The sequence below is a fragment of the Nicotiana attenuata genome, chromosome 11 (genome assembly GCF_001879085.1).
Source record: "Nicotiana attenuata strain UT chromosome 11, NIATTr2, whole genome shotgun sequence".
Classification (NCBI taxonomy): Eukaryota; Viridiplantae; Streptophyta; class Magnoliopsida; order Solanales; family Solanaceae; genus Nicotiana; species Nicotiana attenuata.
This window is the reverse complement of record NC_031999.1, coordinates 24,921,801-24,933,921: the sequence shown is the minus strand read 5'-3', so window position 1 is coordinate 24,933,921 and position 12,121 is coordinate 24,921,801. Positions and strand designations below refer to the sequence as shown.

Here is a 12,121-nt window from a genome sequence, read left to right as displayed (position 1 = left end):
TAATGTATTAGTCTTTCTTTAAGCTAGCGTTTGGCCATAGATTCCAAATTTGTTTTGAAAAATCTGATTTGGGTGAAGTTTGGTTTGAAGATGAAAATATGTTTGGACATATGTTTTCAACACATATTTCCCAACTTTATTTTGGAAAAACATGTATATAATTCCCAAGTTTTGGGATTTTGGCCCAAAATCAGCAATTGGGTGATTTTGGGATTTGGGGTTTGGGATTTTGCCAAAATGTGGGCAAAATTTATGGCCAAACATGAGTTTTGAAAATAAATCCCAAATTTATTTTGGCAAAACTCATAGCCAAACGGGTCCTAAATTTCTCGTTCTACATCTTCTCGAAATCGTAAAACTAATCCAAACAACGACATGTCTCAAAATTATTTTCTTTATCTTAACCAACAGCAAATCCGAACGCCACCATATATACTTCTTGGGAGGAATTCTCTAGAGAATTATTTTCTTTTCCAAAGAGCATATCCTCTAAAATTTACTTGTTACTACCACGGCCTAATGAGATGGAATCTTTTTATCAAATTATTAATCAATTTGTTTAATTTTGGTGATGACTTATTCATTTTATAATTTAGAAATTATTCTTCATATAACTAAATTTATAAATCTATAAGTTAAATTAAAGCAATGGACTAATACTAAGTGTATTAAGGTGTGTCATTCGATTAACTTCGCAGAAAATAATACTTGTCTATCCTAAAGTACATACAATATAATAGAGCTAGTGAACAAATCTTATTTTATATATAAACGTAACATATTATTATAGTCCTAATACTCGTGACAACAGGTTGACACCATCTACATAATCGATGCTTATATGAAAATTACAGCTTAGTTTCAAAGAGATTGTTATATATCTCAATAAAGGAACAATAATGATCTTTATCTTCCTACAGCAAAACATAATGTGCACGTTTTTCAGATTCATAATTTCTTATGCTAACAAAATAGGGCGGCATATATTTATCGGAAATTCCTCGTCAAACTTATATTTAAATATCAAACCCCACAGTGGAGCCATTACCTTCATCATTAATACATGAAAAGATATCATATCTTTACTTTTTTTGTCATTTCTTTCTATTAATTTGAAACTTTTAAATTAACTTCCACCGCTGCTGCTCCTTCTTTTCTTAATTTCTTTTTAATATATAAATTTAGAAGTTTCAACTAATCATTTACAGTTATACACGTGTCTCAAAAGCTTCTCCTAAAATACTACTCCCTAAGTTTCATATTATCTGTCGTGTTTCTCTTTTACAGGCCCTTTAAGAAAATATTAAATATGAAAGATTTTTGACTATTTTACTCTTATTTATGTCTTAAGATATAATTTTTTATTATTTATTACTTATTCATAATTAAGGTATTTTAGTCTTTGAGAACAATTAATATTAAGAGTAGAATAGGAATAAAAAAATAGTTAATTTACTCTTGAACTTCTAAAATGACAAATAATTTAAGACAATTATTTTTAGAGAAACCACGACAAATAATATGAGACAGAGGGAGTAGAAATTTGATGATTATTGCACTACAAAAGTTAGTGAGCAATATTTGCCATTAAAAAAAATTACTTATTTAATGACAGAATTAAAATAAGAAAAAAAAGATTAAGAACCCTAGTTCCAGATCATTCCATGGTGCATGATTGCTACCGACCGAAAGCAATAACAAGGGGGACACTCCCACTCTTTTATGTCAATATCAAACAGAACCCTATGACGTGGCTCCTTGTCGTCTTGTCCACGTGTCATCGCCACAGCAAATTGGAGGTGAATTCTTAGCTGTCAATGCAGGCCTCTCGACCTCTACAGGACCACTCGCCCACAATTTTTCATTTAAATCTTATTAATATGGTCCAAATAGTAACCGGCTACCTGCTATGGCCGGTTCCTAACACCCCATGCAAATTACCAATTTCCCAATATAAATCCATGCAAACTTTCCCTATTTTCATCACTCCCCTTGCCTTTAGTGACTTTGTAGCACTAGAAAATTTTCATTTTCTCTATTTCCAGATCCAATTTTTCCGGCCATGCCGATCAACGAAATTTCCGTTGGAAGCCATGAGGAACTCCGCCAATCAGGGACGCTCAAGGCGGCCTTGGCGGAGTTCATCTGTACCTTGATCTTCGTGTTCGCAGGTCAGGGTTCTGGTATGGCTTTCAACAAGCTATCAGCTGACGGCGCCGCTACTCCTGCCGGCCTAATCTCTGCCTCAATAGCCCATGCCTTCGGGCTGTTCGTGGCCGTCTCCGTCGGTGCTAACATCTCCGGCGGCCACGTTAATCCCGCCGTTACCTTCGGTGCTTTCGTTGGTGGAAACATCACTTTGTTCCGTGGGATTCTCTACATTGTTGCACAGTTGCTTGGATCCACTGTTGCTTGCTTCCTCCTTGAATTTGCCACTGGTGGCATGGTAAGCATGTTGACATACTTAATTTGTAGACTACTTAGCTGCATAATTAGCCTGTATAATCTTATCATGCTATAGCCTTTATGACTTGATGTTAACTGTTCTAACTTCCCTATCCTAGCGCTTTAGTAGGCATCTTAATCTTTGACTTTTTTACATTTAGCTTTTTTCCTATAAAAAAAAGGAAAAAATGAAGAAAACAAAAAGAAATAATATAAGTGAACTCTTAGTCCTCATTTGTTTTCACTTAATGGAGGTCTGATTCTTAATCATTCAGATCTCAGACATTAAGTGCGTTTGTTTTTTTAAGTGTGAATCTTAATTATTCAGATCTTAATCATTAAGTGTGTTTGTATTTTTTACTTCACAACCACTTAATGAGTATGAATAGGTCTGTATGATATTTAAGATCCATAACAGAGACTTAATTTTATTAAGATGCTATTATCCGTATTCATTATTAATTGTCGCTACCACATACCATTATCAACTACCACCATGCCGCCACCACCACCACCATACTCAACCTCCATCACCACCATCATCCTCAATCATAGCTATATACTACCATAATCGAATACCACTACCCGCCATCCGCACCACTCCCACCACTATTATTCTCAACCACAAACGCTCATCCACCTCTACTACCACAACTAACCACCCCATCACCATCAAGAATCATAACCGACACTTCCCATCATTATAAACTACTGGCACCCACCACCACCTTCCTCAATCACAACTACCACCACCACCCGCTATTATTAACTATCACCACTCACCACCACTATCCTCAATCATAATCGCCACTACTAATCACCACTAGCTACTACCCTGAACCACCACCATCAACCAAATCTACCACCAACTACCGAATCTAGTCGGCATTCACAAGCACCACCGTTAGCCATCACCACCAGCAACTACTATATTTTAAGAAAATTATATATTTTATTGATAGAATATTAGATTAATTAGTATTTCATTGAATTTTATGATTATTAATTTTCAAATAAAGATATATTTTATACATTTAGATATTAAAAATCAAACACTCTTAATCATTTAGTATTCCGATCTTAATACACATCTTGATATTCAGATGTGTATTCAGATTCAGACGTCTTAATCTTAAAAAAAACATACGAGGCCTTAGTCTTATAACTGACTTTTTTTTTTTTTTTTTTAGCTATAAAGGCAGAGTATAGTCATTTACCTTTTGAAGGTTGATCTGAGATGCATAAATAATTATTTATTCAGTTTCTTCTCTTGAGCGGATAATGAATGTATGGTGGCCGTATGAGAGAGAAATCACGAGCTTTTGCAACTCTCCTTAAAGTAACGTACAGTTTTTCCTTTGTGTTAAGTAGTAAAGGGAAAATAGTACAGACTTTTTTTTTTTGTTTTCAGCCATGTGAGGAAATGTTATGCCCTTTTTGAAAATTATCCTGAATTACTATATGGAGTACTTCTTTTTTACCATGAAATAAATATGAGGATATGGAAATTTTGCCTAGTTTCTAAATCAAAACTGCAAAATATATACTAGCTAGGTATGTGGTCTGCTGACTCTATAATAGACAGTACTTCTTCTTGATTACTAGGAAATTTCTATTACCACAAGGTTCATTAGCAATTAAATATCAAATCAAATGTCACTCCTCGTTAATTTGACTCATGAAATCAAAGACGGCGAGTGAAAGTAGAATATATGCTCTAAGGTCATTTTCGTTTAGTACATTAAGCAATTCTTATACCTTAAAAATTAGGAATATCGTTTATTATTATAGATAAAAGTTGAACTATTGGCTGGTGTCAGTATCATTATCGTTGAGAAGGTTCGTGTTAGCTAGAAATTTTTTTATATCTCGTTTGAAAGCGACTTAGTTTGTCCTCTCATTACGTAAGATAGTGATATGATGGTAACTATATCTAATACTATATAATACACGTTTATTCAACATTTATGAGGGCCAATTTAGTAACTAACAATATTCATCCGTTAGGTGGCATTATCACTTTCCTCTGCTTATAGTGAAAGAAAGAATATTCCAATCATATTCCTTTATATCAGAGTAAAAAAAAAAAAAAAAAACTTACATTATTTTATCATATTATAACAAGTTCTTTTTTCCATGCATGTTTATAGATTATAACTTGTTCTTATAGGTAACTTAATCTGATGTAAGTGTACAAATTTTATTTGTAGATTATGAGTGTACAAATTTTAAATTTTCATACTATATAAGAGTGATACTAACAATTGTCATGGTTAAAAAAATAATGCAGAGCACAGGAGCATTTGCATTGTCAGCTGGTGTATCAGTATGGAATGCTTTAGTGTTTGAAATAGTGATGACTTTTGGACTTGTTTACACTGTGTATGCCACTGCTGTTGACCCAAAGAAGGGAGACTTGGGAGTAATTGCACCAATTGCCATTGGTTTTATTGTTGGTGCCAACATTTTAGCTGGTGGAGCCTTTACTGGAGCTTCAATGAACCCTGCTGTATCATTTGGGCCAGCTTTGGTTAGCTGGACCTGGACCCACCAATGGGTCTACTGGGCTGGACCCCTTGTTGGTGGTGGGATTGCTGGTGTTGTCTATGAACTCATCTTCATCAACCACTCCCATGAGCCACTCCCAAGTGGAGATTTTTAAGATATTCATGAAATTTCACCCTCTGTTGCTTTCATTTTCTCTTTGGAGTTTTCCTTGTTTTGTCTATGTTCATTGGACGCTGTTGAATTGTATTGTGTATTCAGACGGCTTTTATTATTTACTATATTAGCCTTCTTTAATTTCCTCGTGGTAAATAAGGTATTTTAGATTTTCAAAAATAATGCATTCATTTTATTCCCTTAATTATATACGTACGTATTATTTAGTGTTTTAGTTCGGGAAATAATTTTGGAATCAAGAAAAATAATATAACTCCTTAATTAGTAATCCATGGCCTGACTGTTCAAACTGGTATTTAATTTAGGTTTTTGCAAGGGAATCCTTTTTCCCTGTATTTTTTCATTCCTATAACACTATTTGAAATTTTATTACCCTTAATATCTATATTTAGCTAATTATCTGGCACAAACAAATTTTGTTTACAAAGTATATACAATCCACCTTAAAAGGTTCCCAAATCCATTATCCATTATTTGTGCCTTCAATCAAGGGATATAGTTACACTTTTTTTCCTTTTTTTCTCCTCGCTCCCCTTTCTCTCTGGATCTTCCATTATTTTAAACTATTTCAGTAATAAAATACTCACATTATTTTCGACTATCCAGCCTACAATTTGGCAAAAGAACAAAACACCATTGCCAAAAGTTTTCTGTAGTTTTCTACTCTTATTCCCTTTTGCTTTTATTTATTTATTCAGTCTAAAGCAAAAATATCTAATAAAACAAACGAGATAACATCTCGAGTTTCGGTGATAAAACATTTGAAATACACTCGTAAAAATTAATTTCAACGTTTCCAAATAATTTTAAGGTTTATCTAAATGAATTTAGATTGTACAAAGTATACAGAAAATTATTACTCATGTTATAGTTTAACATGTGATAGCTAAATATTACTCTAATAATTATAACTATTACTCCCTCCGATAAAAAAAGATTGATACTATTTTTTTATTAGTCAATTTGAAAAAGATTGATACCTTTTAATATTTCTTTAATATGAATTATTTATAGCTACACAAATGTTATAACAGATTTAAGATCACTAGTTTTAAAAATTTTACAGTCACACAAATACATTGATTTATTTCCATTATTTTAAACTATTTTACCTTGGTTGAATTTATTTTGATTTTGGGTGGTTGTTGTTTGAGCGACAATGATGAATAGGATCTCTGTGTATGTGTAAGTTCTGCAGTCTCTACCTCTGTAGTTTCAGATTTCCCATTTGATTATAAACTTTGTGCACCCATTTTCGAAAGCAATGTGCTCCTCATATGCTTTCCCTTTTCATCTCCACTTTGCAAAACACGAAAGTGGAATGCTGGAATTAAGTAGTGAAATGGAAAATAATGGAGAATTTTTTCTTTTTTTAAGGGAGAATTTGGAGGCAGAGGCAGAGCCGGATTTAAGATTTAAGCTATGTGGGTTTAACATTTAATGTTCTTAACATTGAATCCTGTATATTTTTAAAATTAAGGTTCACCTATTATTTTTTGCAATTTAAGTGACTTTTACACATAAATTATGTACCGGATCAAAAGTGCTGAGTTCAAACGAACTAATTTACAACTTATCTACAACTTTTATACATTATTTCTGCATAGTTAAATACAAGTACAATATCATACAACTCAAATACAATTTTTATACAAATTTTGTACAATATGTCTTTCGTATATTTTGTATATGATTTATACATAGTAAAAATAAATTTTATACAACTAATTATATATTATACAATTTATCTACAACTTTCACATATTATTTTTACCCAGTTAAATACAACTACAATAACATACAACTTAAATACAAATTTTATACAAAATTTATACAATATGTCTTTTCTATATTTTGTATCTGATTTATACATAGTAAAAACAACGAAACTGTTTGATTATAAAGATTGTAAAGTGCGTGCAAGATACGTGGGGGAGGGGGTGGATGTGGAGAGAGAAACGTGGGGGGGAGTGGAATATAAGGTAGAGTTATTTTAGGATACTATTTATTATCATTAATTCCCTTAAAATGTACATAAATAATAATTGGGTATAAAATATAATTATAGTAAAATTTGAGTAGGGAGGGTAATATAATTTCATGTGTATAAGAATGTAAAAATATCTTTTCCCTTTTTGTTTTTGGGTCGGGGTAAGTGCGTGCACTATAGTCATAAATGAGTATGAATGTTGTTATATTCTTTATTGATCACGGACTAAAATCTTAGATTCGATTATATTCTTCATAACTGTAGGCATATAGAATTTTATTGGATTAAATCTATAAAATAATTTGGACTATATTTTAAATTCAAGATATATTAGTTCAAATAAATTTATTGGGCTAATATAATTGGATTAGTTATATAAATCCAATATATAAGAATTAAATAAATAAGCCCAAATCTATTGGACTAGCCCATTTAATTGTGCTAAATTGATGAGCTCACTTTATTAAGCCCAAGATGTCATCTTCCTAAAGGCCCAGTTTGGTGCCACGTGCCAAATGACGTGGCACGCCAAGTCAAACGAAAGATCCAATAGGATCGTGCATGTGTCAAAATGACAAGGCATGCCAAGCCAAATTAAAAGGCCAATAAAACCGCGCCACGTGTGCAAGTGACATGTTCTGGCCAATTAAATGCGGCCATGTCACACTTTAATTTGATTGGTCGGAAAGAGTTTGTTCTTATCACAACTCCTCCCTTCCACAACTATAAATATGGATCTTCATAACCCAGAAAAGACACCAGAAGTTATAACAAGAAGCAAGAAAGAGCTCGTGGATCAAACATTACAAATTCCTCCACAAGTTTCAAGCTCCAAGCAACCAAGTTCAAGCTCAAGAACGAAGAACAAATCAAGTTCAAGTTCAAGCAATTAAGCTAAAGCTCAAGAACAAGATCATCGTTCGTGGCGACGACTACATATTCAAGATTAAGCTCAAAGGCCCTTGAATTTATTTACTATTTGAAAGAAGAATCAGAGGATTCATAGAGATTGTACACTCATATTATTTAAAATCAAATACTACGATTGTCGCAATATTTTCGGTCTTGATTTTATTTTCTTGACGCAAATTTATTGTCTACAAATTCTGTCACGCCCAGTGGGACTATCTCTACCTCTCATCTCAACTTTTCAATCACCTAAGTTCAAGAACATTGAAATGGCTTCAAAGAAAATCAACTCCGGTCCAACTTCTACCAAGTCTGCTAATTCCAGGTTCTATGCTGATGTCGAAAACATACTCGAAGTTACCTTTGGAAGCTTTGGACCAATTACAAGGAGAAAAGCAAGCTTGTTAGGACAACAAGCACCCCAAGTGCCATCCGCATCAACCCTTGTTTTCGGATCTTCATCCTCAAAATGAGCAAGATCTTCCACAAACGCACCTGAAGTAGGATGCGATGTTGCTGAAAAGATCAAGAAAACTCTTTCTCTGCTTGACCTCTCCGGATCCAAGCACTCTGTTGTGAAGGAAGATGATGATGTTTCAAGTTATGGATCCTCCCCACTTACACTGCATAGCATGAGCCAACCGAGGATTAATCTTTGTGACAATCCATGCTACTCTCCATCGTCCACGACAATTATGCAAGCCATGGTGACAAACACTTCGTCTGTGGAGGAGCAGTTGGCAAACTTGACGGAAGCGATTGCTAGCTTGACCAAGTGCATGAAAAATCAAGATGCTAGAATCGACAAGCTAACAGATAAGGTGGGAATCTTGATGGAAGAAGAATCCACCTACGCACCTAGCAAGCTCCCAAAAGTTCTAGAGAGTGACTCTCCCCCAAGACAAGTAGCATCCGCTAAGGCTATCCCTGTCTCATCTGAAGGGATGATTCCAATCGATCAACTGAAGAAGTTCATTGAAGGAACTATTAAGAACAAGTATGAAGTTTTTGCCAAATCCTCCCTTACATATGCAAAGCCGTAAACTGCAAGGGTCGATATGTTGAAGATTCTTGCTGGCTATCAACCTCTAAAGTTTCAACAGTTTGATGGTAAATGTAATCCAAAGCAACATATGGCGCACTTCGTTGAGACGTGCAACAATGCCGGGACTTATGGAGATTACCTCATCAAGCAGTTTGTCCGCTCGCTAAAAGGAAATGCTTTTGACTGGTACACAGATCTCGAGGCTGGATCTATCGATTGATGGGATCAACTAGAGCAAGATTTCGTCGATCGCTTTTATAGTACGAGACGTACTATGACTATGATAGAACTTACAAATACTCGTCAATAAAAGGGTGAACCAGTTATCGACTTTATCAATCGTTGGAGGAATATAAGCCTCAACTACAAAGAGAGGCTTAATGAAGCTTCTGGCATAGAGATGTGCATCCAAGGCATGCATTGGGGACTCTGCTAAATCTTGCAAGGTATCAAGCCTAGCACATTTGAAGAACTAGCAACTCGTGCCCACGATATGGAGTTAAGCATGGCCTCCGCTGGAAATGAAAGGCTGCCTATCTATGAGCCTCGCAAAGGGAACGACAAGCAAGAAGTCAGGAAATGGAGCAATTTTGTTCCCAAATTTGAAAACAAAGAAGCTATGAATGTCAACACATCACCTGTGAAGTTCACAACGAAGGTGAGCAAGAAGCAGAGTACAAAATCCACTTCTTTTCAAGATAAACCAAGTGGGAAGTTGACTCTGAAAGAAATGCAAGAGAAAGAGTACTCATTTCTGGATTCTGATGTGCCAGCCATTTTTGAAGAACTCCTTGAGTTAAATCTTATTGAGCTTCCGAAGATGAAGCGACCAAATGAAGCTGGAAAAACGAACGACCCAAATTACTGCAAATATCACCGACTTGTGAGCCACCCTCTGGAGAAGTGCTTTTCTTCAAGGACAAAGTTATGGACTTGGCTCGCAAAAAGAAGATCGTGCTTGAAGATGAGAAAGCAAGCGCAAATCAAGTCTCTATCACATTTGGCTCATTCAGTCCAGACGAATTATGTAGTTTTAAAGAAAGTAAAGATGAAGAGTTACTGGAGAATAACAAAGTTGAAGAAGGTCAACCTGAGGATAATGAAGGTTGGACGTTGGTGACTCGTCGTAGGCGCCACAAAAGGAGCCCACGAAAAGGATCAACAGAACAACCAACAAGGAAAATAATAGTGAAAAGACCTAGGAGATGGAATCCAGTCAAGTATGTAAAGAAAGCGAAAGTGGAGGTGCACCACCCTCAAAAGCCACGACATCCAGTGACCTTGGAGGAGTTTTTACCAATTTGGTTCCGCACGAAGATTTCCTATGGGGGTATTGATGCCTCTTGTTTCCATACTAACGAAGGGAAAGAAAAGGGTGATGACCTACTGTTGGCACCATCTTCTGAAAAGCTTATCGAGTCCACTCCTGAAGAAGTTAATGCTTGTGAGGAAAAAGTCACGTTCACAAATGACAATCTTCTGCTAGGTCACACTCCTTATAACCGCCTATTGTACCTGGTTGGCTATATGCGTGATGAAAGGGTAAATCAAATTTTGGTTGATGGAGGATCCTCAGTGAACATTTTGACAATTCACACTGTGAAGGAACTTGGTATTCCCATGAACGAACTCTCAGAAAGTCGTGTGATGATCCAAGGATTCAACCAAGGGGGGCAAAGAGCCATAGGCGCGATCAGGCTGGGAATCACTATTGAAGATATGCAATCAAGTGCATGGCTGCATGTGATCGATGCGAAGACTTCATACAATGTCTTGCTTGGAAGGCCTTGGATACATGAGAATAAAGTAGTTCCATCTACCTACCATCAAAGTTTAAAATACTACGAGGGTGACGTCAAGAAGAAGATAGTTGCTGATGATGAGCCATTCACCGAGGTAGAGTCACACTTCGCCCTTGCAAAGTCTACTTGAAAAACCGCATTGTGAAGGAGCTAAAAGTTGATGATGGCATGAAAAGCAAGAATGACGAGCCCATAACTAAAAGAGCTGAGGTGCCTATTGGCAAAGACAAAGCTGTTACTGAGGAGGTACACGCCAACGCGAATAAATCTCATAGAGGGGATATTGCATCTTATTGAAAGAAAGTAAGCCCCGCGCTCTAATATGTCCCTAAAAGGAAGAAAGACGAGGGCGAATCATCATATCTCCAAACTAACACGCTAAAGGAGTTAACTCTTCCGGTAAAACGAATTGAGGCAATAAAGTTGTCATCGAAGCCGCTTGCATGGTTTGTAGCCCAAAATCGTTAGCAGAATGTGACACTCCCTACAAAGCAAACAGATGAAGGTTTTGACCCTAACGCTCACAAGCTATTTGCAAAAGTTGGATACAATCCCAATGAGCCGTCAAAGTTAGGGAAGCTCCCATCAGAAGCTACAATGAGGCAACCACGTGAAGGTTTGGGATACAAGAAACCGTCACCAGTGCGCATCTCAATAAGAAGGGCGAGTAGTAATTATATCACTATAGAAGATGAATCTGCCGCTTCTAGCATGCCTTCTGTCTTTGATCGACTTGGAAAATCAACTGTGAGAACTTTCGTATTTGAGAGATCGGGTCCATTAAAGAAGGGAATAAGTTCCAAAGAAATTATCGAAATACAAGAACACCCGCTTTGTCCAAAATTCATAAGATCTCTAAAGATTTCCAAAGTTTGGTTCCTTTTAGAATGAAGCGACAAACAAAACACATGGTTCCTTGTGATGAAGTACTGAAGGTGAAGACATACACTGTGGTCTACACTAAAGAACGTGATGAAGACGAAGAAAGTGTGGGTTCTTCGTATCATGTTAATGCACAAAGTGAGCATGGTGTTTTATCTCTAATGGAGGATGACGAGAAATTGGACGATATTTCGCAATGTTATCACCTATCCTTCAACAATGGGGACTCTCAATAAGATGAAGATGCGGAAGACCCTCCACCTGAACTTGAAGAAGGAGTGAATACTACAGTTGATGCCTTAAAAGAAGTTAACCTTGGCACCGATGAGGAACCAAGACCCACCTACCTAAGTGCTTTATCAGAAG

At 35.9% G+C, this 12,121-nt stretch overlaps 1 protein-coding gene across 1 annotated transcript; it reads left to right on the top strand.

The window, feature by feature from the left end:
• Positions 1,971–5,247, top strand: LOC109234254 (probable aquaporin TIP1-1). Its single transcript, XM_019400159.1, has 2 exons — positions 1,971–2,446; positions 4,736–5,247. The coding sequence occupies exons 1-2, from the start codon at positions 2,063–2,065 to the stop codon at positions 5,105–5,107; spliced, it is 756 nt and encodes a 251-aa protein (XP_019255704.1). The 5' UTR covers positions 1,971–2,062; the 3' UTR covers positions 5,108–5,247.